Raw genomic sequence first — 27930 nt, forward strand, 5'->3', positions numbered from 1 at the left:
ATTTCTGTGGTGTCTGTAGTGATTTTTCCTTTCTGGTTTCTGATTCTGTTTATGTGTGTAGACTCTTTTTTTCTTGATAAATCTGGCTAGGAGTTCATCTATTTTGTTTATTTTCTCAAAGAACCAGCTCTTGCTTTCATTGATTCTTTCTGTTGTTATATTCTTCTTGATTTTATTTATTTCTGCTCTAATCTTTAATTATATCCCTCCTTCTACTGACTTTGGGCCTTGTTTGTTCTTCTTTTTCTAGTTTCGTTAATTGTGAGTTTACATTGTTCATGTGGGATTGTTCTCTCCTGTGGTAGGCCTGTATTGCAATATACTTTTCTGTTAGCATGGCCTTTGCTGTGTCCCACAGATTTTGTGGTATTGAATTATTGTTGTCATTTGTCTCCATATATTGCTTGATCTCTGTTTTTATTTGGTCATTGATCCATTGGTTATTTAGGAGCATGTTGTGAAGCCTCCATGTGTTTGTGGCATTTTTCATTTTCTTTGTGTAATTTATTTCTAGTTTCATATCTTTGTGGTCTGCGAATCTGCTTGGTAGAATTTCAATCTTTTTTAATTTACCGAGGCTCTTTTTGTGGCCTAGTATACGATCTATTCTTGAAAATGTTCCATGTGCACTTTAGAAGAATGTGTATTCTGCTGCTTTTGGGTGTAGAGTTCTGTAGATGTCTGTTAGGTCCATCTGTTCTATGTGTTGTTCAGTGCCTCTGTCTCCTTAGTTATATTCCGTCTGGTTGATCTGTCCTTTGGAGTAAGTGGAGTGTTGAAGTCTCCTAGAATGAATGCATTGCATTCTATTTCCCCTTTTAATTCTGTTAGTATTTGTTTCACATATGTAGGTGCTCCTGTGTTGGGTGCATAGATAATTATATCTTATTGGAGTGACCCCTTTATCATTATGTAATGTCCTTCTTTGTCTATTATGACTTTCCTTGTTTTAAAGTCTGTTTTGTCTGATACAAATACCTCAACTCCTGCTTTTTTCTCCATATTAGTTTGCATGAAATACTTTTTTCCATCCCTTCACTTTTTGTCTGTGTATGTCTTTGGGTTTAAAGTGAATATCTTGTAGGCAGCATATAGATAGGTATTATTTTTTTATCCATTCAGAGACTCTGTGTCTTTCGATTGGTTCATTCAGACCATTTACATTCAGGGTGATTATCGATAGGTATGTACCTATTGCCATTGCAGGCTTTAGATTCATCTTTACCAAAGGTTCAAGGTTAACTTTCTTACTGTCTAAGAGTCTAACTTAACTCACTTAGTATGCTATTACAAATACAACCTAAAGGTTCTTTTTTTCTCCTCCTTTTTCTTCCTCCTCCATTCTTTATATATTAGGTATCATATTCTTTAGTCTTTGTCTATTCCTTGATTCACTTTGGGGATAGTTGATTTAATTTTGCATTTGCTTAGTAATAAACTTCTACTTTCTTAACTGTGGTTTTATTGCCTCTGGTGACAGCTATTAATCCTTAGGAACACTTCCATTTATAACAGTCTCTCCAAAATATACTGTAGAGACAGTTTGTGGGAGGTAAATTCTCTCAGCTTTTGCTTATCTGGAAATTGTTTAATCCCACCTTCAAATTTAAATGATAATCTTGCCAGATAAAGTATTCTTGATTCAAGGCCCTTCTGCTTCATTGTATTAAATGCATCATGCCACTCCCTTCTGGCTTGTAAGATTTCTGCTGAGAAGTCTGATGATAGCCTGATGGGCTTTCCTTTGTATATGATTTTATTTCTGTCTCTGGCTGCTTTTAGTAGTCTGTCCTTATCCTTGATCTTTGCCATTTTAATTACTATATGTCTTGGTGTTGTCTTCCTTGGGTCCCTTTTGTTGGGAGATCTGTGCACCTCCATGGCCTGAGAGACTATCTCCTTCCCCAGATTGGGGAAGTTTTCAGCAAATACCTCGTCAGACACTTTCTATTCCTTTCTCTCTCTTCTTCTTCTGGTACCCCTATAATGCGAGTATTGTTCCGTTTGGATTGGTCACACAGTTCTCTCAATATTCTTTCATTCTTAGAGACCCTTTTTTCTCTCTCTGCCTCAGCTTCTTTGTATTCCTCTTCTTTAATTTCTGTTTCATGTATCATCTCCACCATATCAAATATGCTTTTAATACCCTCCATTGTGCTCTTCAAGATTTGGATCTCTGACTGGAATTCATTCCAGAGTTCTTGAATATTTTTGTGTACCTCCATGAGCATGTTAATGATTTTTATTTTGAAATCCCTTTCAGGAAGATTCATGAGGTTGATTTCATTTGAATCTTTCTTCAGGTGTGGTATTCATAATTTTACTTTGAACCAGATTTCTTTGGAGTTTCATATTTGTATATGGTGCCCTCTAGTGCACAAAAGCTCTACTCTCTGGAGCTGTTCAGCCCCTGAAGCAATGTCAGGGGTTGCAGGGGAGTGGTATTGGGGCCTGGGGGGAGGAATGAACTGTTTGCTGCTTCCCGGCTGCTATGCCTGCCTCCACTGCCAGCACCAGTGGGCTGAGCACACAGGTATAAGCCTCTATGCTTTGCATTTTTAGTTGCTGTAGATGGGGCTTCCCTCTGACTGGCCTAAAGCCAGGGTAGGGTTTGCCGATTTGCGAGCCAGATGGGGCTGCCCGGGAGAAAGGCGCAGTAGCGTGTGTATCACGGAGGGGATCATTCGAGCTGTCTAGCCAGCCAGGGAGCTGGAGCACCAGAAGATCCAGAAAGTTCCCAACCTGCCTGGCAGTGTTTCCGGATAATTTTGTCCACCTTTCCTTTCTCCTGAGCAGTAAGGTCTGTGCAATCCTTGCCCCTTTAGAAGCCCTCTTGCTGTTAGGAAGTTTCTCAGACTGCCCGCCTTTCTTTTGTCCCAGAGCAGCCGGATATGGATCCCTGCTTTCCGCAAGTGGCTGGAATCTCAGTCTCTGCAAATATTCTGCCTGTCTTAGCTTTTCAACCCTCTAATCACAAGAGTTCCATGAAAGCACCATGAAATGTAGGTTTGTGCTCCCAGTGCAGATCTCTGGAGTTTGATATTCAGCAGTCCCAGGCCTCCACTCCCTCCCCATTCCATTTCTCTTCCTCCCGCCAGTGAGCTGGGGTGAGGGAAGGGCTTGGGTGCAGCTGGGCCACAGCTTTGGTACATTACCCTGTTCCATGAGGTTTATTCTTTTCTCCAGGTGTATGCAGTTTGGCACAGCCCTCTTTTCCTGTTGCTCTTTCAGGATTAGTCATATTAATTGTATTTTCGTATTACATGCGGTTTTAGGAAGAAACCTCTGTTTCACCTCTCACACCACCATCTTTAATTTATTTCTCCTGACTGGTCTTTTTATCCCATCCTTGTTCCCACCGTACAGTCTGTTCCCTGTACTGCACCACAGTGAGTAAATTTGAAGATCTAGTTTTCTTTATTATCCCAATTCCAGGGAGCAAGTAGATGCTCCCAGGAATTGTACAAAATGGAAAGTTTTTATAGGAAAGAGGGTGGGCAAGAAGTTACTGCAAAAGAAACAAAAGGTTTGTTTCAGGCAAGGGTGACTCTTAAGGGGAAGAGCAAAAAGGTCCTATCATGCAGATTACCTCATCTTCTTTTGAGGGAAGGGAAGGAAGGAAAGGGCCCTTGTGACAGGTTACATCATTAGTGCAGCCAAAAAAATTACTGGTTCACTGTTAAAAGGTCACATTCTTGGAATAGATTGAAACTGTGAATAAGCCTTAGTTTAAGGGGCAAATGATAATGACTCCATTTAGGCTTTTTGTTGCTTTTCTTTTTTTTTACAGTTTTTTTACAGTTTTTTTAAAACAATGTTCTTCACTTAGGGTAAGTTAACTTGTTCTGTGAAGCTCTTTGTGACTTGGCCTCGTCCTTCTCTCACTTGATGTCTTGCTCTCACTAATTCTCCTTTAGCCACTCTGGCCTCCTTTGGCTTCGTTGCCTCAGGGCAAGACCCTTGTACCTGAGGGTACCTTTCCCTGGATGCCCTTTCCCTAGGAAGCCAGTTTCATTTCTTCACTTCAGTCAGGTCTATGCTCAAATATCACCTCTTATGACAGATCATCCTTGACCTCCCTGTTTAAAAGTACTCTTGTTAATTTTTGCTTCCTTATTTGACCTTTTTTTTTCTTATTAGTACTGAAGACTGCCTGAGATTATTTTTGTTTGTTTAATATCTGTCTTTTCCCATTAGAGTGTACATTCCACAAGAGCAGGGCCTTTGTTATATCTATTACTGAATCCACAGTGCCTGAAACAGTGATTGGCACCAAGTAGGTATTCAATGAATATTAGTTGAATGAGTGAAAGAATGTGTGAATTCTCCTAGTATATGTGGGAAATGGTTCATATTTAGGGCTGTTTATTGTAGCATTGTTTCAATATGGGCAGAAATTGGAATGCCCAAAATGCCCATCAAAAGGTTTGGTTGAATAAATTACTGTACTACTATAATAAAAATGCCCAGTGGTTACTGTAAGATTTCATTTATATAAAGATCCAGAATAGGCAATAATCTGTGATGGTATAAATAACAACAGTGATTGTGTCTGGGTCAGGGCCATTGATAGGAAAGAGGCTGAAGGAACTTCCTGGGGAGGTGGAAACATGTATCTTTATAGGGGTGTAGGTTCAGGTGTGTGCATTAGACTCATCAAATAGTATCCTGACAGTGTATTCCAGGGAAGATTAATTATAATTTAGTTAAGACAAAATGCAGTTCCTGAAAATAAAAAACATAAATAAATGAACTTCACTGTATATCAAGCTAGTGGCAGAATCATACAGAAGACAAATCTTCCATGTGACTTTAAAGTAGTGTTTTGATTGTACATCTCTAGTGGAATCTTCCCTTAGGCTGAGAACTGCATAGGAATCTTAAACTGTACTTAGTAGTTTTATGGTTAATAGTACTGTTAATTTGAAACTATTAAACCATACTGTAGGACAGCTCATTATTAATATTATAATTATTTATATTGTTTTCAGCATAAAAAATATAAGCATAATTCCAAGAAGTTAAAAAGCTCAATAGTTTTAAATCTACAATGGAAATGTTAGTATGACCCATAATTAATTTTTCTCTTCAGTAATTATTCTATTATTTTCATTCCAGTAATACATATTTCCTATCTGCTATTGAAAAGCCTTAGAAGCAATGACAGCACAGTAGCAGCCAGTATTTAAATTGTGACCTCTAAATATCACTTCCCACTAAAAGGAACCAGTGCTCCTTAGGGAAACAGCTGAATTTAATTTAGGTCTGGGGGAGAAAATACTTCAAGGGAGCCTGAGATATATTACAATGACAAAAAGCAAGAATACTATCGAAAACTAAAGATTTATATAAAAAAGATGAGATAAACAAGATTTATAAAACATTACTGAATCTAGGTGGTAGGATATGGGTGTTATTATCTAGTTCCTTTAATTTAGCTGTATGCCTGAAAAGTTGTATAATAAAGTACTGGAGAAAAAAGGAGACAGGAACCATACTGAAGTGGTTCTTGATATTAATGATGGGGGCATCAAAAGATCAATGACTACAGTTGTGAAACACATGAAGTGTAAAATCTAGATAATGATACAAACAATAACAAAATATTTGGAGGTTGCTAGGGCACTATCATTATTCTAAAATCGAATAAATTGGGACAAAAAATCAGGCATTTCTCTTGCCTTTCCTTTGTAAGGGTAATCAAACAATGAGGGAAATTTCTGCTTTGTAGAATCTGAGTTAAATAATATATGGAGAAGGGATAGTACAATTAGAAAGTCACCCCTTGCGTTCCCTAATGAAATCATGGATATAGACGGATGGCATTAATAGATGCTAAAATCATTAAGTGAAAGCAGATAGCTCTGTAATGGACAGGTCATGTGACAGAACTTGAAACCACAGTTTCATCCTCTTGTCACTGAAAATGTTATCAGGTCCTTCTATAAACCATGATACAATGCCATAGTAGCACCTTCAGTGAAGTTTTCTTGCCCAAACACCAAATCCAAACCTGATCAAACTTCAAGGTCTAATGACTTGGGTACAGGAAATACAGGAACTAGAGGAGCAAGTTGAATATTACCACAAGAGAAGGTATTAGCAAATGCAAGAGTGTGGCAGATGTTAACAAGATAAATGATCTGTTTTCTTCGACAAATAAATTGGCTTGAAAACAAACTGCTAGGAGGGCTAATAACTGTTTTAGATTAAGGCTTAAGAGTCATAGCAACCAAATGCAATGTGTGAACCTGGTTTGGATTTTCATTTTAAAGAAACCAGTTTTAAAATAACATTTTTGAAACAGTTGGAGAAATTTGAGTACACCCTGCTTATTATTAGATAATTTTAAGGAATTGTTAATTTGCTATGTGTAATAATGACATTGTGGTTAAATTTTATTAAAGTCTTTATATGTTAATGATACATAACTTAAGTATTTAGTGGTAACTTATGGGTGTCTGGGATTTGCTTTAAAGTACTCTGGGAACCAGGGGTATAGGTGAATAAATCACGACCGGCAAAATGTTAATAATTATTGAAGCTGGGAATGAATACCTGATTCATTATATATTCTCTCTACTTTTGTGTATGTTTGGAATTTCTAAAATAAGCTATTTAGAATACCATATGGTCAAAAAAAAACCCACATGGTAATTTTAAAAAAAAGAGGATGCTCTTTGGTATGTACTGATGAAATGATTTATGTGATTTAAGTGAAAAAGTAAGGTGGAACTGTGTGTATGATGGTTACTATTTCGGTTAAAAAAGAGGGAAGAAGAATAAATATGTTTGTATTTATACTCATATATGCTATGGTAGCCATAGCTCAAGAAGTCTTCATAAGAAGCACCTGTAGGGACAGAGGTAGGAGAGAAGGCTTAATTACTTTTCACTAACTGTTCTTTTGTACTTTTCAACATGTGCAGTGTGTGCTATTGAAAAGGTAGATTCTAAAGAGAGAGTGGAATTAGGAATCACAATTTTAGACATGTATACCTGTGGAAATTTGGACAAGAAAATGTTAATGCTGGAAGGATTGTAGAGATTATTTAAACCACTTTGTTTTAAAACTGAGAAAGCTGAAGTCTAAAGAGAGAAAAATATATTTTCTCACTTGTATGGCTGCAGACCTATAACCCTAGTCTCCTGACTGTCTTCCCCTATAAAATAGACTTTGTACAACTTAAACTTTTGACATAATATGTTCAACAGAAATGTTAACATTGTTCTGGTAACCTGCATTTGAGCCTTCAGAACTGTCTTCTCAGTGAACGTGTATTTTGGAGGACTTCATTTGTGCACGGCTTGGTAAAATCAGTGTATTGATAAGCAATGATTTTACAGTGTATTCCTATAGTTCTAAGACTGTGTGTGGGAAAATAATGCATTTTATGGGTGTCGGGAAAGCTGTTGCTGTGGCTTCGTTTGTTTTAAGGTCCTTGAGCATTCTAAGTATTTCATTCACTCAATTTAGCTTTCAGAAATTTTCCAGGGAATAATGCTTGGCATTCTTCTTGGCCAGTTAGAAAAGTCTTAAATGCTTGTTGTAACATAATCCAGGCTTTACTCAGGGCTTTGAAGTGAAATGCTGCCTCCTCAGTGCTGCCAGTTGTGCTGGACAGAGGCAGCCATTGTTTCTTGGGTGAATGCTTTCAAGTGGACCTTTTAAATTGAAGTTTTGAAATTCCTATTATATATAGAGAGTGTAGGAAGCATATCTTCTCCTCCAGGAACCTCAAACTGATTTTTTCTTTTCCACCTACTCTCCCTTCCTGTATTTCTTTCTCTTGAGAAATTGATATCTCTCTCCACCTGTTGACCCCAGTAAGAAGCCATAGCCAGTACATCCCTTTCACAGCACTCTCTTGTCTTACTAGTTACCAGTCCCTGCCATTGTTCTCTCTCAAGTATGACTTAAATCTACTTGTTGTTCCCCATCTTCAGGGATGTTGATTATATCCAGTTTCCATATCCTTTCTGATCTCTCTGTCCTACCTCCAGCCCATCAGCCTCCAGATTCAGGCTTCTGAAACAGAAATGAGACCAAGACCAACATTTTTTTCTTCAAAAACCAAAAAGGATTCCAGTTGCTTTCATTTGCATAGCTCTTTGGTGTTCTTGCTGTATGAACTTTTTCTCATGCACTCTGCGCTGTACCAGACTACAGTTGTCCTTTGAACAATGTGGGGATCAGGGGTGCTGACCCCTCCACACACAGTAAGAAATCTGCGTATAACTTTTGGCTCCCCAAAAACTCAATTACTAATAGCCTGCTGTTGACCAGAAACCTTACTGATAACATGAATTCTCGATTACCACATATTTTATATGATATACATAATATATATTATAGTCTTACAATAGAGTAAGCTAGAGAAAAGAAATTATTTCAAATTGTCACATCTCAAAAAAATTTTCCAATATATTTATTGAAAAAAATCTGCATAGAAGTAGACCCACAAAGTTCAAATCCCATGTTATTCAAGGGTCATCTGTACTTGAATTTGTCAGCATTCCCTGGATGGTACACAGTTTCCTCCATCTATGGCTTTGCAATTGCAATGCCCCTTCCTGGAACACCTCTCATTTCTAGGCTCAGTAAATTTCCTCCTCTAGGCCCAGCTCAAATATTCCCTGTTGAGAAGTGCTTTGGGATCCTCTCAGTCTTCTTTCCTCCATAACAGTCCTTATCAACAAGATGTGGCTGCTCAGGCCCTTCATCAGGGGCTAGCAAGCTTTTTCTATAAAGGACCAGATAGTAAATATTTTTGGCTTTGTGGGTCACATGATGTCAGGATTACTCATCTTTGCCATTACAGCTTAAAAGCAGCCATGGACTGTAGGTAGGTGAATGAGCATGGCTATGTTCCAATAAACTTTACGGACACTGTAATTTGAATTTCATAAAAATTCATATGTCACAAAATATTCTTATTTTGATCTTTCCCAACCATCTGAAATGTAAAGACCATTCTTAGGTCTTGGGCCTCAGTTTGCCAATCTTTGCATTAAAGGTAGGCTTTAGATATTTTTGTAACATCTCTGTCTTTCTCCCTGTCCTCCATGCCTTAGTTCATTTCTAAGCAAATAATGACTGGATAGCTGTTGTTTTTGGAATAAATGCTTAAGTAATTACTTCAGATATAATAGTGCCTGAACAAATGTGAAAAGTAGTAGAGGCTTCATATTGAGAATTGGTAATCACTTTTTAGATTAATAAACATTTTCTGAAAAGAGAGTACAAAAAAGTTGCATAAATAGAGGAGTTCACAGTCTCCCTCTGTAGCTTTGGCTATGAAAGATGTAATAAATAAGCAAATATTATCTGCTCATGGAAGAGAATATAGAAAACTGTTCCAAATCCTCAATCTGAATCCAAGATTTGATTAAAATGCCTTCTTCATCTTTTTCTTTGCCCTATACCTGGCCTGGAGAAAGTCATGTCGTGTCTTTTATCCAGTGGCAATTAAATTTTCAGAGGGTTTCATACAGGGCTAGCTGTATCATGGATATGACAAGCTCTTCAGTGGCCTATGGTCAGAGTCAGGCATATAGATTGTAGTTTGAATCCTGGCTCAACAGTAACCATGCATGTGTCCTTTACCACATCATCTAAGGCTCAGTTTTCTTATTGCTGTAATGGCAGGAATTGAATATCCAGATTGCATGATTGTTTGAAAATTAGAAATAGTATATCTTAAATCAAATATGTAAAATGCCAGCACCTGGCACAAAGTGGTGGGCACTGAATAAATACTACCTGCTGTTATTTATTTCCCCTCAGTATAAGTCTGTTTTCTTTCAGTACTTAAAAGGGTGTGGGAAGGTTTAAGGTTTACAGAAACAACATGGACATTTGAGAAAGGTACATTGAAAGAGTGTAATCCAGCAACTCTCAGTCTTTGTTTTTATTTTTACATATCCTGCAAATATAACCAAGTTTACTGTTTTTTTCAGTCTTCTTTTTTGAAATAAAAGAAGTTACTGAATACCAGGCAATAAAAAGTGCTGCATGTGGTTATCTGACCATTTAGAAGATAATTTAGAAAGGCAGGGTAGGATGCTCTTACTCTGAAGTCTGTTATTACATTTTATACCCTGGAACTCATACTTAAGAATGATATCTGTGTATAATACAGTTTGTATCTGTGATGACCTTTTCATATTGTCCTTAAAATACCTCATAGTTTCCAAAGTAAAAACTGTTAGACTGTGTTCACAGCGCAGTATGGTGTTTCTTTGTACAAGGCAGGGAATTTCCTCTCTTATTAAATAAAGAGCCTGAATAGCAAAAATGAAGTGATGTTTATAAGGCATTTATAAACTGAACTATTCATGACTACTTGTTTCTCCTTTAAGCAGTATTTTGAGCTTCTATGTAGGAAAAGGTAAAATGGCTTTAAAATTCTTGGAATTGAAACTGCTAAAGCTTGGCCCTGTGATAATTTATTGATTGAATTTGAACAAGTTGTTTTACCTCATACTCAACTTTACTCATCTTAAACATTTTCTAACATCATTGTGCACAAGAATATGTGGCAGCTGTTCTTTAAAAAATTATATTAAAAAAAAGTAAACTTCTATTTGTGTGGGATCCAAGCAAGTGCAAATAGTTATTGAAAAATAAACGGGTCTTATTTTTTTATTAAGATATTATTGATATACACTCTTATGAATGTTTCACTTAAACAATGTGGATGAGATTCATATTAAAGATGGCGGCGTGAGAATAGAGACAGAGGCTTCCTCCTAAAACTGGATACAGTAAGAAAATTTAATTGGCGCACCTAATCCTGAGAGAGCAACAGGAAAGAGGACAGCATCAGACTGCACGCACCTGGAGAAAAGAGCAGACCTCAGCGAATGGGGTAACGTACCAGAGCTGTGGCTCCAGGGGTCCCGAGCCCCTCCCCAACCCCAGCTCACCAGTGGGAGGAAGACAGACGAAGCAGGGAGGGAGTGGAAGGCTTGGGACTGCTGAATACCTAGCTCCGGAGATCTGCACTGGGAGCACAAACCTACATTTCATGGTGCTTTCATGAGACTCACATGACTACTGGGTTGGAAAGTTAATACAGGCAGAGTTCCTGGGGAGACTGGGATTCCGGCTGCTTGTGGAAAGCAGGGATCCATATCTGGCTGCTCAGGGACAAAAACTTATACCTGTGTGACCAGCCCACTGGCTTAGGCAGTGGAGACAGGCACAGCAGCCAGGAGGTGGGGAACAGCTCTTTCCTACTCCCAGGCACCAGTACTGCTCCCTGCGACCCCCGACATTGCTTCAGGGGCTCAGCAGCTCCAGAATAGAGCTTCTGGACACTAGAGGGCGCCATATACAAACATGAAATGCCAAAGGAACCTTGTCCAGAGTAAAATTGTTAATACAACTCCCGAGAAAGATTTAAATGATATGGACCTCGTGACTCTTCCTGAAAGGGAGTTCAAAATAAAAATCATCAACATCCTAATGGAGGTAGGGAAAGACATCCAAGAACTCAGGAATGAATTCAGGTCAGAGATCCAATCATTAAAGAACACAATGGAGGGTATTAAAAGCAGGTTGGATACGGTGGAGGAGACAGTGAATGAAACAGAAACTAGAGAAGAGGAATACAAAGAAGCTGAGCCACAGAGAGAAAAAAGGATCTCTAAAAATGAAAGAATATTGAGAGAACTGTGTGACCAATCCAAGCGGAACAATATTCGCATTATAGGGATACCAGAAGAAGAGGAGAGAGAGAAAGGGATAGAAAGTGTCTTTGAGGAGGTGCTGAAAACTTCCCCAATCTGGGGAAGGACATAGTCTGTCAGGCCATGGAGATCCACAGATCCCCCCACACAAGGGACCCAAGGAAGACAACAGCAAGACCCATATTAATTAAAATGGGAAAGATCAAGGATAAGGACAGACTGTTAAAAGCAGCCAGAGGCAGAAATAAGATCACATACAAAGGAAAGCCCATCAGACTAACATCAGACTTCTCAGCAGAAACTTTACAGGCCAGACGGGAGTGGCATGATGTATTAAATGCCATGAAGCAGAAGGGCCTGGAACCAAGATTACTTTATCCAGCAAGATTATCATTTAAATTTGAAGGAGGGATTAAACAATTTTCAGATAAGCAAAAGCTGAGAGACTTTACCTCCCACAAACCATCTCTGCAGTCTATTTTGGAGGGACTGCTATAGATGGAAGTGTTCCTAGGGTTGGATAGCTGTCACCGAGGTAGTAAAATCATGGTAGGGAGGGTGGAGCAGCTGATTGCGAGGCAAATGCAAAATTGAATTACTATCCCCAAAGTCAATCAAGGGATAGACAAAAAGTACAGAATTTGATACCAAATATATAAAGAATGAAGGAGGAAGAAAAAGGAGGAGAAATAGAAAAGAACCTTTAGATTGTGTTTGTAACAGCATACTAAGTGAGTTAAGTTAGACTCTTAGATAGTAAGGAAAGTAACCTGGAACCTTTGGTAACCAAGAATCTAAGGCCTGAAATGGCAATAAGTACATACCTATCGATAATCACCCTAAATGTAAATGGACTGAAAGCACCAATCAAAAGACATAGAGTCACTGAATGGATAAAAAACAAGACCCATCTATATGCTGCTTACAAGAGACTCACCTCAAACCCAAAGACATGCACAGACTAAACGTCAAGGGATGGAAAAAGATATTTCATGCAAACAATAGGGAGAAAAAAGCAGGTGCTGCAGTACTAGTATCAGACAAAATAGACTTCAAAACAAAGAAAGTAACAAGAGATAAAGAAGGACATTACATTAATGATAAAGGGCTCAGTCCAACAAGAGGATATAACCATTATAAATATATATGCACCCAATACAGGAGCACCAGCATATGTGAAACAAATACTAACAAAACTAAAGGAGGAAATAGACCGCAATGCATTCATTTTAGGAGACTTCAACACACCATTCACTCCAAAGGACAGATCCACCAGACAGAAAATAAGTAAGGACACAGAGGCACTGAACAACACACTAGAACAGATGGACCTAATAGACATCTATAGAACTCTACACCCAAAAGCAACAGGATACACATTCTTCTCAAGTGCACATGGAACATTCTCCAGAATAGACCACATAGTAGGCCACAAAAAGAGCCTCAGTAAATTCAAAAAGACTGAAATCCTACCAACCAACTTTTCAGACCACAAAGGTATAAAACTAGAAATAAACTCTACAAAGAAAACAAAAAGGCTCACAAACACATGGAGGCTTAACAACACGCTTCCAAATAGTCAATGGATCAACGACCAAATTTAGAATGGAGATCCAGCAATATATGAAAACAAATGACAACAACAACACAAAGCCCCAACTTCTGTGGGACGTAGCGAAAGCAGTCTTAAGAGGAAAGTATATAGCAATCCAGGCATGTTTAAAGAAAGAAGAACAAACCCAAATGAATAGTCTAATGTCACAATTATCAAAATTGGAGAAAGAAGAACAAATGAGGCCTAAAGTCAGCAGAAGGAGGGACATAATAAAGATCAGAGAAGAAATAAACAAAATTGAGAAGAATGAAACAATAGAAAAAATCAATGAAACCAAGAGCTGGTTCTTTGAGAAAATAAACAAAATAGATAAGCCTCTAGCCAGAGTTATTAAGAGAAAAAGAGAATCAACACACATCAACTGAATCAGAAACGAGAAAGGAAACATCATGACGGACCCAACAGAAATACAAAGAATTATTAAAGACTACTATGAAAACCTATATATGCTAAGAAGCTGGAAAACCTAGAAGAAATGGACAACTTCCTAGAAAAATACAACCTTCCAAAACTGACCAAGAAAGAAACACAAAATCTAAACAAACCAATTACCAGCAAAGAAATTGAAGCGGTAATCAAAAAACTACCCAAGAAAAAAACACCCGGGCCAGATGGATTTACCTCAGAATTTTATCAGACATACAGAGAAGATATAATACCCATACTCCTTGAAGTTTTCCAAAATATAGAAGAGGAGGGAATACTCCCAAACTCATTGTATGAAGCCAACATCACCCTAATACCAAAACCAGGCAAAGACCCCACCAAAAAAGAAAATTACAGACCAATATCCCTGATGAATGTAGATGCAAAAATACTCAATAAAATATTAGCAAACAGAATTCACCAGTGTATCAAAAGGATCATACACCATGACCAAGTGGGATTCATCCCAGGGATGCAAGGATGGTACAACATTTGAAAATCCATCAACATCATCCACCACATCAACAAAAAGAAAGACAAAAACCACATGATCATCTCCATAGATGCTAAAAAAGCATTCAACAAAATTCAACATCCATTCATGATAAAAACTCTCAGCAAAATGGGTATAGAGGGCAAATACCTCAACATAGTAAAGGCCATATACGATAAACCCACAGCCAACATCATACTGAACAGCGAGAAGCTGAAAGCTTTTCCTCTGAGATCAGGAACAAGACAGGGATGCCCACTTTCTCCACTGTTATTTAACATAGTACTGGAGGTCCTAGCCACAACAATCAGACAAAACAAAGAAATACAAGGAATCCAGATTGGTAAAGAAGAAGTTAAACTGTCACTATTTGCAGATGATATGATACTATACATAAAAAACCTAAAGGCTCCACTCCAAAACTACTAGAACTGATGTCGGAATACAGCAAAGTTGCAGGATACAAAATTAACACACAGATATCTGTAGCTTTCCTATACACTAACAATGAACCAATAGAAAGAGAAATCAGGAAAACAATTCCATTCACAATTGCATCAAAAAGAATAAAATACTTAGGAATAAACCTAACCGAGGAAGTGAAAGACCTATACTCTGAAAACTACAAGACACTCATGAGAGAAATTAAAGAAGATACCAATAAAGGGAAACACATCCCGTGCGCATTAATAGGATGAATTAATATTGTCAAAATGACATCCTGCCTAAAGCAATCTACAGATTCAGTGCAATTCCTATCAAAATACCAACAGCATTCTTCATTGAACTAGAGAAAATCATTCTAAAATTCATATGGAACCACAAAAGACCCTGAATAGCCAAAGCAATCCTGAGAAGGAAGAATAAAGCAGGGGGGATTATGCTCCCCAACTTCAAGCTGTACTGCAAAGCCACAGTAATCAAGACAATTTGGTACTGGCACAAGAACAGACTGATAGACCAATGGAACAGACTAGAGAACCAGATATTAACCCAAGCATATATGGTCAATTAATTTACAATAAAGGAGCCATGGATATGCAATGGGGAAATGACAGCCTCTTCAGCAGCTGGTGTTGTCAAAACTGGACCAATATGCAAGAGAATGAAACTAGATTATTGTTTGACCCACACACAAAAGTAAACACAAAATGGGTCAAAGACCTGAATGCAAGTCATGAAACCATAAAATTCTTAGAAGACAACATAGGCAAAAATCTCCTGAATATAAGCATGAGCAACTTCTTCCTGAATGCATCTCCTTGAGCGAGGGAAACAAAAGCAAAAATGAACTCACAGGACTACATCAAACTAAAAAGTTTCTGTACGGCAAAGGACACCGTCAACAGAACAAAAAGGCATCCTACAGTATGGGAGAATATATTTGTAAATGACATATCTGACAAGGGGATAACATCCAAAATACATAACTAACATGCCTCAATACCCAAAAAGCAAATAACCCGATTAAAAAAATGGGCAGAGGATATGAAGAGACAGTTCTCCAAAGAAGAAATTCAAATGGCCAACAGACACATGAAAAGATGCTCCACATCACTAAGCATCAGGGAAATGCAAATTAAAACCACAATGAGATATCACCTCACACCTGTTAGGATGGCTAGCATCGAAAAGACTAAGAATAACAAATGCTGGCAAGGATGTGGAGAAAGGGGAACCCTCCAACACTGCTCGTGGGAATGTAAGCTAGTTCAACCATTGTGGAAAGCAATATGGAGGTTCCTCAAAAAACTAAAAATAGAAATAATGTTTGACCCAGGAATCCCACTCCTTGAAATTTACCCAAAGAATACAACTTCTCAGATCCAAAAAGACATGTGCACCCCTATGTTTATTGCAGCACTTTTTACAATAGCCAAGATATGGAAACAACCTAAGTGTCCATCTGTAGATGAATGGATAAAGAAGAGATGGTACATATACATACCATCTCTTCTTTATCCAATGGAATACTATTCAGCCATAAGAAAGAAACAAATCCTACCATATGCAACAACATGGATGGAGCTGGAGGACATTATGCTCAATGAAATAAGCTAGGCGGAGAAAGACAAATGCCAAATGATTTCCCTCATTTGTGGAGTATAACAATGAAGCAAAACTGAAGGAACAAAATGGCAGACTCAGAGACTCCAAGGAGGAACTAGTGGTTATCAAAGGAGAGGGGTATGGGAGGGTGGGTGGGGAGGGAGGGAGAAGGAGATTGAGGGGTATTATGTTTAGTACACATGGTGTGGGGGATCACGAAGAAAACAGTGTAGCACAGAGAAGGCAAATAGTGAATCTGTGGCATCTTACTACACTGATGGACAGTGACTGCATTGGGGTATGCATTGTTTATTCATGTGAAACCTTCATAAGAATGTTTATCAATAATATCTTAACAAAAAATTTTTAAAAAAAGGAAAAACAATGTGGTTAGTACATTCACCCATATTATCAAGTCCCCACCCATACCCCAATGCAGGCCCTGTCCATTAGTGCAGTAAGATGTAAACAGGTCTTATTTTTAAGAAGGAAGACCAAAACAATTAGAAAGGGCTTGTCTGTAGAAGCAGTTTGTAGAGCATATCACAGATTTGATTGGGTGAAGCCCTGTGCCATCTGGTATACCAGCAGAGCTTTCTGGCAGTAATGGCAGTGCTCAGGGGCTCCTGAATACCAGGGGCATTGCATTGTTGAAAGTGAGATCACATTAAGTGCATTCCTGAATGCAGTTTTCTGGAAATCAGTAATCTAAGATACATACATAGCTTGCCAATCAGGATTTCCCATGATGTAGGTTATCACCATAGGAAATGTAATTTTTAAGGAAAATAATACCCAAATTTTTAATTTGGGATACCTGAAATATATTTACCTCCACTATACTCTTGGCAGTTGGAATGAAAATTTGCCTGACACCAAGAGAAGTAGATAGTATGTGGGGGAAATGGGTACAGCTACAACTAGAGCTTTGCAAACCCACATATTCTCCCTTGTGTTAATCTGACCCTGCTGGAATAATCTGAGGCCATTTTTCCCCAAGTTTTTCTTTCTTTCCCTCATCTTAGCTGCAGACCCACTTTTTTTGTTGTTGTTGTTATCATTAATCTACAATTATATGAAGAACATATGTTTACTAGGCTCCCCCCTTCACCAAGTACCCCCCCACACACCCCATTACAGTCACTATCCATCAGCGTAGTAGAATCACAACTTGTTTTCCGTGTGTTGCACAGCCCTCCCCATGCCCCCCCTACATGCTAATTATACATGCTAATCATAGTACCCCCTTTCTTTCACCCCCCCTTATCCCTCCCTTCCCACCCATCCTCCTCAGTCTCTTTCCCTTTGGTAACTGTTAGTCCATTCTTGGGTTCTGTGATTCTGCTGCTGTTTTGTTCCTTCAGTTTTTCTTTATTCTATACTCCACGTATGAGTGAAATCATTTGATACTTGTCTTTCTCCACCTGGCTTATTTGACTGAACATAATACACTCTAGCTTCATCCATGTTGTTACAAAAGGTAGGATTTGTTTTCTTCTTATGGCTGAATAATATTCCATTGTGTATATGTACCACATCTTTATCCATTCATCTACTGATGGACACTTAGGTTGCTTCGATTTCTTGGCTATTGTAAATAGTGCTGAGATAAACATAGGGGTGCATCTGTCTTTTTCAAACCGGGATACTGCATTCTTAGGGTAAATTCCCAGAAGTGGAATTCCTGGGTCAAATGGTATGTCTATTTTGAGCTTTTTGAGGAACCTCCATACTGCTTTCCACAATGGTTGAACTAATTTACATTCCCACCAGAAGTGTAGGAGGGTTCCCCTTTCTCCAGAACCTCGGCCAGCATTTTTTGTTCCTTGTGTTTTGGATGTTGGCTATTCTAACTTGTGTGAGGTGATACCTCATTGTAGCTTTAATTTGCATTTCCCTGATAATTAGCCATGTGGAGTATCTTTTCATGTGCCTGTTGGGACTGTGGCTTTCTTTTATATTCTTTTGAGAACTTGCACTAAGCAATATTAAAGCAATGAAAAAGGCTGTAAGAAATAAAACATTACTGTACCAGCTGAAGCCCTTTATGTAAACTGTCCCCTGCTGGTTTATCATCCCCAGGCATTTCTTTACTCTTCCACTGCACACACATTAGGATTTTTCTCTGTGTCCCTGTGGATAACAATGTTTTCCCAGCACCACCTGTTGATTTCTCCCTGCTCTACAGGGCCACCTGTATCATGAATCCAAGAGTTCCTGTGTAGGTAGATGTATTCTATGGGTGTGTCTGTCCATTTCTCACTAGATATCACCTGTCCTGATGACAAGAGCTTCATAAAAGATCTGATACCTAGTTGGCCAGTCTTGCACTTGGATCCACCTCAAAATTGCAGAGGTTTAATCTCTCTGTCTGCTGTTCCTGACTCACGATGTTGAGTAAATGTCAAAATGTCAAATTCTGTCTTTTTTTTTTTTTTGTAGTATGTCATTTTCAAACTCAGAAGCTTTAACCATTTAATTTCTTTCCAGATAATTTTATATTTAAAAATCAAAACTTCAGAATCAGAATTCACTGACCAGAATACCACCTACTATTTAATAAGAGAGGAAGGAATAAAGCCTCTGGCTAAAGAATATTTTGTCTTGTTTTTTGCAGTAAATTTTCAGTGGGTTGTCAAAGAACTTTACTGAGGAGAACTATTTACTGGCAATAGCATTTGCTTTTACGCGTCACTACTTTCTCCCTTGTCCGTGTTACACACACTTACCTTATATAGTCATGCTTTTAATGTGCAAAGCAACAATACTTGCTGGATCTAGTAATTAATCTTTCACACTGAAATTTAGAAATTAAGTTATACTTTATGTTGAAGGTTTCCTTTTCTTTGCTTCAGCTTTGAAATGTCCCTGTAAAGGTCTTCCATTTGGAACATAACCTGACTGGATGGCTCTAGTCAGCCTTTGATTGAAGCAAATGCTTAGGTTTAGAATATCTGGTAAACACTTTGCCCTGGAAGTGAGAGAACTCTAGAAAGAAAGACTGCATATTGTTATTTGTATAACAAATCTGTGAAGGATTAACCCATTTTTCTACTTTTTATTCTTGAATCTTCCTTGAAGACTAGATAGATGTGACTTAAATGCCATTGTGTAGAAAGTTTTTGGGGGGCTTTTAAAAAAAACTTTTTAACTTAAACAAACCTGATTGTATATGTATTTTTTATTTATGAGGAATTTTTAAAAATGTAAGATTGTATGTAAAGTGCTATAGTTACTGTGACAAATGGGTGTAGCAATGATTGCCTTTTTCTTTTATGGAAATAGTATATTATTTTAGCTTTATAACTTAACATTATAAAACTAAAGGTAATATTTGGAAGGCTGCAGTCCTGGAGTGTAGATTCTGAGAAAGAAAGTAGTGGCACCAACTCCTTTAGCTTTTGAAAAATTACTGTGACCTTAAAACTAGTTTTACGTTTATATAACATTAGCCATTTAAAAGTGTACAAGTCATTGGCATTTAGTACCATTAATTCAGTGGCATTTAGTAACCATCACTTCTGTCTAGTTTCAAAACACTTTAATCATCCCAGAGTAAAATCTTGTACCTGTTAGGCATTCACTCCCCAGTCTTCCCTCAATCCCTCACAGTCACCAATCTTTCTCTGTGGATTTACCTGTTCTGCCTATTTCATATAAATGGAATCACACAGTATGTGATGTTTTGAGTCTGACTTTCACTTAGCATGATGTTTTCAAACTTCATCCACAGTGTTGCATATATCAGTATTTCATTCCTTTGCCTGAATAATATTCCATGTATCTACATATCACAGTCTATCCATTCATCCATTGATAAACATTTGTTTCTATTTTTTGCTATTGTTAATAATGCTGTTATGAATGTTGTGTGTAAATATTTGAGTATCTATTTTCATTTGTTTGGATATATACCTTAAAATGGAATTGCTAGATCATGTGGTAATTTTAGGTTTAACTTTTTGAAAAACCACAAAGCTCTCCCTCAGTGCCTGAACTATTTTCACATTCTTACTAATAATTCCAGTTTCTCTATATCCTTGCCAGTATTTGTTAAATAACTTTTTAAACTACAGACATTCTAGGAGATATAAAGTAGTATCTCACAGTGGTTTTGCTTTATACTTCCCTAGTAACTAGTGATGTTGAGCATCTTTTCATGTGCTTGTTGGCTGTTAGTGTATCTTCTTTGGAGAAATGTATTTGTCCTTTTGTGGTTGAGTTGTAGGAGTTTTTATATCTTTGAGTTCCAGACCCTTATCAGATTGTTGATTTGCAAATATTTTCTCCCATTCTGTAGGTCTTTTCACATTCTTCATAGTGTCCTTTAATGTGAAGAAGTTTTAAATTTTGATAAGTTCAATGTATCTGTTTTTTTGCTCATACTTTTGGTGTCAAGTCTAAAGGTCATGAACACTTACATCCATTTTATAGCTTTATTTTAGCTCTTATGTTTGGGTTATTGGTCCATTTGAGTTAATTTTTGTATATGGCTTGATGTAGAGTTGCATGATGACTCTTAGTTTAAAAGCAAAATTTTATGGAACCTCCACACTGTACTTGTAATACCCCTTGATTAAACATATATGTATACACCAACCAAAAATTACTGTTGATTTCATATTATTTTAAATTGTTTTGTGTTACATTAAAGCCTAATTTATATACATTTAAAAAATTAGTACTTGGAAGTATAAGACTTATTTTCTCTGTCCATGGTAACTGTATATGGATTGATAGAGTACCTTCTTATAACTCCATGGTCCTATTTTAGTCTGCAGCTCACAGATTTTCTAGAGGAACATCAGAAGAATCTATCATGACAGGAAGAAAAAGGATTAAAGATGAAGAAAAAGGTAGAATTTCCAAGGGCCCATATTTGCAGAGACCTGCAAAAGTAGAAAGGGGAGATGACTGGAAGTCAGTGGTGGAATCTGTACGGGCTAGAGAGGAAGGACTAGCACTTTCCTTCATGCTACAAGGATGACTGACTACGAGGCAGAAGGGGAGTGCTCAGGGGAAATATGTTTGGAATAGGGGTGCAGGCTTAAAATACATCATCAGAAAATGATAATTATGGGAAAGGTTGAGGATTCCTTTAGTTTTGGAAATAATGCCAATCCAGCTCTACCTCCAAATGAGGAGTCCAGCTACCTTTGTTTAGCATTTGCCCTAGAGACAGGTAAGAAAACGGAACTAGGGAAATTGAGATTTTATTTCAACCATGACTAGAATACTGGACAATTTCGGGGTGTGTGTGTATATATGTTTAGTTTGTTTTCTTTTCATCTCAACAGAATTTTCTAATAAAAAATTTTCAATTTTTTCTCAGCCGAAAGAATGATGAAAATTTTTTGTGCTTTTCATGTACACGAGTTAGGTTCTCAGTGCACACTTAGTGCCTAGGCTAATGGATTGCATTTGCCTGTGGCCATCTGATGGGTTAGGAGCTGGGATACATAGGAGTGAGAACCTTGGATGGAAAGTGCTGGGACCATGGTGCCAGCTAGGAGTAGGACTTCCTTCTGATCAGCCATACACAGTGCCCAGAGGCACTTTTTTTTTTTTTTTTAGGTCCTTGTCAGCTCTGTGTTCAAAGGGCTTCAAAGAAAATAATGAAGGAGAGTAATAAGTAAAACAAATGACTGAGAATATGAGGGGAGGGTAGTGGTAATGCCCTTCTGCTTTACGAGGCGGATTGTCTACATTTTCAAACAACTGAAAGCCACCTTAGAAGAAATGACAAGGAGAAGTATTAAACAAAGAGTGGGTATTAGGTATTTTTACTTTGCTGGTGTTTAAACTCTGAGTTTGAATGAATATATCTTTTTGAGTTTTTAGCCACCCATGTAACCTTTGTGACTTTCAGGTGCTACTTGTGAGCAGTAGTCGCCATCCAGACCGATGGATTGTCCCTGGAGGAGGCATGGAGCCGGAGGAGGAACCAAGTGTGGCAGCAGTCCGTGAAGTCTGTGAGGAGGTATGCACAGAGAAGGGTCACGGCCATACCTTGTAACTGTGAACCTGTCGTGTCTGTATAGTTTTTTAATTTATCACCCTTTGTTGAACAGACATACTCATGATCGCAGGAAGAAGGCATTTAATAACCACCATGTGCCTCCTTGATTAAAGGGGTGATCAGGGTGTAACATGGTAATGTCTAGCAGGCATTCTGTGCAGGGAGAGGGCTAACAGTAGTGACTTTATCCAATTATACCAGATAGTCCTTTACAATTGCCCATGGCTCTCTTCCAACATTCTTGCTATTACTGTGGCAGAAGATCAAGGATCAAATGTTTCATTAGCCCTAAGAAGTAAGAGAACAAGGCAGTATTGGTATAAATGGCTCCTTCTCAGTAATCTTTTGATGATGAGGAGGAGGAGGAGGCTTTTGTTCTCCTATGCTTCCTCACTCTTGGCCATAAAACAGTGGCTAAAGCAATAATTCTATGGACCAGAAGCTGTTAATAAATAACATATCTTCTTTTTTATGTAATCACATGGTATTCAGCATACATGTATTGAGTTCTGGGCCATGCCCATTATTTCATACTGAATACTCTAGAATAAACAGAAGAAATAAAATCTTCAACTCTTAGTTCTCTTACTTTAAGAGCTTACAGTTTGGTTGAGGAAACTGAGAAACAGACTGCAATTTGAAACCATGAGGAAGGTACTAATGTTTTCCCATATCCTCTGTGGTGGCATAGTAATCTGCTCTGCTTATGTTATTTCATTTAGGACTCCTAATTTGATGATGTAAGTTATATCACCTTTGTTTACTTGCCCTGGCCACATAAATAGTGCTTTCTAGGTTCATTTCCTTGTTCCAGAAGGGATGTGAGACTGAGTCTAAGGACACAAATAGTAATTCTTAGAACAAGGCTAAATTTAAATTCTGCATTTCTTTTGGTTCAGTCCTTGCTGAGGTTCTCTTAGACTAATCTTACCCTTCGAATACTTGTGGAATCCTTTCCTTACTCCAAACTCCTACAAACTTAGGTTAACTCATGTAGCTCTCATTTTATCATATATCTGACATCCATAACTAGATTGTAATCTCTGAGGACATTTACAAAGATTGTTTCCTATCTTAAATCCTCCCTTCCTGCCTGGTACACAGCTAGGTGAATAGAAAATAACTAATATGTCTGTGACAGATGAACAATGGAGGAAAAATAAAAGTCCTAAAGAAATACCCCAAATGGAAATTATCAGAGTATAGGAAGTGATAAATATTGACAGAGGGGATTTGAGAAGGCATTCTTAACAGTAGTAAGAATTGGTATCCTACTTTCTTATCAGATCTGGGATAATGGGATAACAGGGAATACATAGGATATAGACCAGTTTTGAGGGGCAAATGTAATTCTTTGCTTCCTAGGCCTGAGGATGCCAGAACCTTTGCCTGGTTCTTTCTGGAGAATCCCAAAGGTTTGATTATTCAGATAAGTGTTGTAGGGCCAACTGGTGGACATAATATGTATAATTTTTATTTAAATCCAGTTGGCTCCTGTAGGTTCCAAGGCACCTAAGGCAAAAGTGATGGTTGACAGTTACCTGGCAGTTGTGGATTCAGACCTAAATAAAGTAGTTGTTGAAAGACCTGAAATAGAGTGATGGCTCTAGAATAGAGAAAAAAGAAGTTCAGAGACATTGTGTAAAACTTGCTACTTAGTTTTAGGAGTTGTAATGGAGACTCTTAACAGTCCCACCTTTGTAGAACACATTTGGATTTGACATCTGTCTCAGGAAGGCTTATATCAGTTGTTATTATTGTTTTGTTTTTGAGTGTTAAGTTGAATTATCCCTGGTACAAGTGCAGCTTTTGTTTTTGCATTTTTCCTTCCTTGTGATTGCAGTAGAAATGCAGTAAGGGAGTAGGAAAGGATATAGGGTTCCTTGCTTACCTTGTTGTTCCCTGGAAATTATGGATCATACTTCAGTAGGTAAAAGGGAGAATAGAATGAAGTGGGAATAAAGTGCTTGTGACACAAGAAGATGAATGGTACAGCACAGATAATGAAACTATACTCAGAGGTTCAGTATCTTAACCTATCTCCTGTCCTGAAGGGAATCCACAAGAAGATGAATGATACAGCACAGATAATGAAACTATACTCAGAGGTTCAGTATCTTAACCTATCTCCTGTCCTGAAGGGAATCCTGAGCTTGAAGTTAAACCCTGCCTGACTTGGAGCACTTTTTTCTGCTACACCCTGTACTTTATTCCAGCATTATTGAGAGGATAAAGAAACACCTACAAACTGCTTGGAGCTTTAGAATAAGGTACCAAATAAATAAAATGTTTGTATAAACAATAAAAATTAGAGAAATAGGTCATTATAAAACAAACGTTTCAGTGACTTCTATCAAAATAAAATGGAGGGAAAGAATAAATAAAAATGGCCAACAGGCACATGAAAAGATGCTCCACATCGGTAATCATCAGGGAAATGCAAATCAAAACCACAATGAGATACCAGCTTATACCATAAGTCAGAATGATATAAGATTTTATTTCTTCTGTTTATTCTAGAGTATTCAGTATGAAATAATGGGCATGGCCCAGAACTCAATACATGTATGCTAAATATCATGTGATTACATAAAAAAGAAGATATGTTCTTTATTAACAGCTTCTGCTCCATAGAATTATTGCTTTAGCCACTGTTTTATGGCCAAGAGTGAGGAAGCATAGGAAAACAAAAGCCTCATCCTCCTCCTCATCAAAAAAAAAAACCACAATGAGATACTAGCTTATACCATAAGTCAGAATGATGAGAAACTATACAAACTATACAAACAAGAAATAACAAATGCTGGTGGGGATATGGAGAAATGGGAATACTCCTGCAGTGTTGGTGGGAATGTAAATTGGTGCAACTGCTGTGGAAAGCAATATGAAGGTTCCTTGGAAAACTAAAAATAGAAATACTATTTGGGCCAGTAATTCCACTTCTAGGAATTTGCCTAAAGAAAAAAAAATCCCTGATTTGAAAATATATACGTACCCCTGTATTTATCACTGCACTATTTGCAGTAGCCAAGATGGGAAATCAACCCAAGTGTCCATCACTAGATGAATGGATAAAGAAGATGTGGTACATACACACGATAGAATATTATTCAGCCATAAAAAGAAAGAAACCTTGCCACTTGCAACAACATGCATGGATCTAGAGGGTATTATGCTCAGTGAAATAATCCACGCAGAGAAAGACAAATACCATATGATTCCACATATTTGTGGAATATAAAAACAACACAAAATCAAACGAACAAAACAGCATTAAACTCATAGACACTGAGAAATGACTAGTGACGATGAACTAGCAGAAAGGGAAATCAGGAAAACAATTCCATTCACAATTGCATCAAAAAGAATAAAATACCTAGGAAGAAACCTAACCAAGGAAGTGAAAGACCTATACCCTGAAAACTACAGGACACTCTTAAGAGAAATTAAAGAGGACACTAGCAAGTGGAAATTCATCTCATGCTGTTTGGTAGGAAGAATTAATATTGTCAAAATGGCCATCCTGCCTAAAGCAATTTACAGATTCAATGCAATCCCTATCAAAATACCAACAGCATTCTTCAACGAACTAGAACAAATAGTTAAATAGTTCTAAAATTCATATGGAACCACAAAAGACCCCAAATAGCCAAAGCAATCCTGAGAAGGAAGAATAAAGCAGGGGGGATCTCGCTTCCTAACTTCAAGCTCTACTACAAAGCCACAGTAATCAAGACAGTTTGGTACTGGTACAAGAACAGACCCACAGGCCAGTGGAACAGAATAGAGACTCCAGATATTAACCCAAACATATATGGTCAATTAATATACGATAAAGGAGCCATGGATATACAGTGGGGAAATGACAGCCTCTTCAACAGCTGGTGTTTTCAAAACTGGACAGCTACATGTAAGAGAATGAAACTGGATTACTGCTTAACTCCACACACAAAAGTAAATTCGAAACGGATCAAAGACCTGAATGTAAGTCATGAAACCATAAAATTCTTAGAAGAAAACACAGGCAAAACTGTTTTGGACATGAACATATCTCCCCAGGCAAGAGAAATAAAAGCAAAAATGAACAAATGGGACTATATCAAGCTAAAAAGCTTCTGTACAGCAAAGGACACCATCAAGAGAACAAAAAGGCATCCTACAGTATGGGAGAATATATTCTTAAATGACAGATCCAATAAAGGGTTGACATCCAAAATATATAAAGAGCTCAAGCACTTCAACAAACAAAAAGCAAATAACCCAATTAAAAAATGGGCAGAGGAGCTCAACAGACACTTCTCCAAAGAAGAAATTCAGATGGCCAACAGGCACATGAAAAGATGCTCCACATTGCTAATCATCAGAGAAGTGCAAATGAAAACCACATGACATATTATTTCACACCAGTTAGGCAGTTAGGATGGCCACCATCCAAAAGACAAAGAACAAATGTTGGCAATAATGTGGAGAAAGGGGAACCTTCTGACACTTCTGGTGGGAATGTAAATTGTTCAACCATTGTGGAAAGCAGTATGGAGGCTCCTCAAAAAACTAAAAATAGAAATACCATTTGACCCAGGAATTCCACTCCTAGGAATTTACGCTAAGAATGCAGCAGCCCAGTTTGAAAAATACTTATGCACCCCTATGTTTATCGCAGCACTATTTGCAATAGCCAAGAAATGGAAGCAACCTAAGTGTCCATCAGTACATGAATGGATAAAGGAGATGTGGTACATATACACAGTGGAGTATTATTCAGCCATAAGAAGAAAACAAATCCTACCATTTGCAACAACATGGATGGAGCTAGAGGGTATTATGCTCTGTGAAATAAGCCAGGTGGAGAAAGAAAAGTATCAAATGATTTCACTCATCTGTGGAGTATAGGAACAAAGCAAAAATTGAAGGAACAAAACAGCAGCAGAATCACAGAACCCAAGAATGGACTAATGGTTACCAAAGGGAAATGGACTGGGGAGGATGGTTGGGAAGGAAGGGAGAAGGGGACAAAGGGGCATTACGATTAGCACACATAATGTAGCAGGGTTGGGGGGCGGCACGGCACAGTATAACACAGAGAAGACAAGTAGTGATTCTGTAGCATCTTACTACACTGATGGACAGTGACTGTAATGGGGTATGTGGTGGGGACTTGATAATGGGGGGAATCTAGTAACCACAATGTTGCTCATGTAATTGTATATTAATGATACCAAAAAAAAAGTGACTAGTGGTTACCAAGGGGGAGGGGTTGGGGCAGGTGGAGGGGGAGAGCGAGGGAGATAAAGGGGCGCAATAGGCGCATCATAGAGATGGTAGTACAGCATGGAGAATATAGTCGGTGATTCTGTAACATCGTAACATCTTTCTGTGTTGATAAATAGTAACTGCACTAGAGGGGGTGAGGATTTAATAATATGGGTAACTGTTGAACCACTGTGTTAGACATTTGAAACCAACATAAGATTTTGTATTAACAACACTTCAGTAAAAAATAAATGAAATGGAGGGGGTGGTTTTTCCAATTCCATGTTCATCAACAGAGAGTAAGGCTTGGAAATCAGAGAGAATGTAGGTAGATGTTTTCTTATTGCCCTTGAAGGGTAGCTTTTGTAAGCAGAAATCACTGTT

At 37.8% G+C, this 27930-nt stretch overlaps 1 protein-coding gene across 2 annotated transcripts in view; it reads left to right on the plus strand.

Annotated features, from left to right (window-relative positions):
* The window catches only part of NUDT3 (nudix hydrolase 3), a 109892-nt gene that overhangs the window by 25209 nt on the left and 56753 nt on the right, over positions 1-27930 (plus strand). For both annotated transcript variants that reach the window (XM_037000727.2, XM_037000726.2), the window contains exon 2: positions 22147-22257. In XM_037000727.2, coding sequence (XP_036856622.1) covers positions 22147-22257 — 111 coding nt within the window. The remainder of the gene's footprint in view (positions 1-22146; positions 22258-27930) is intronic.

The sequence above is a fragment of the Manis javanica genome, chromosome 16 (genome assembly GCF_040802235.1).
Source record: "Manis javanica isolate MJ-LG chromosome 16, MJ_LKY, whole genome shotgun sequence".
Lineage (NCBI taxonomy): Eukaryota > Metazoa > Chordata > Mammalia > Pholidota > Manidae > Manis > Manis javanica.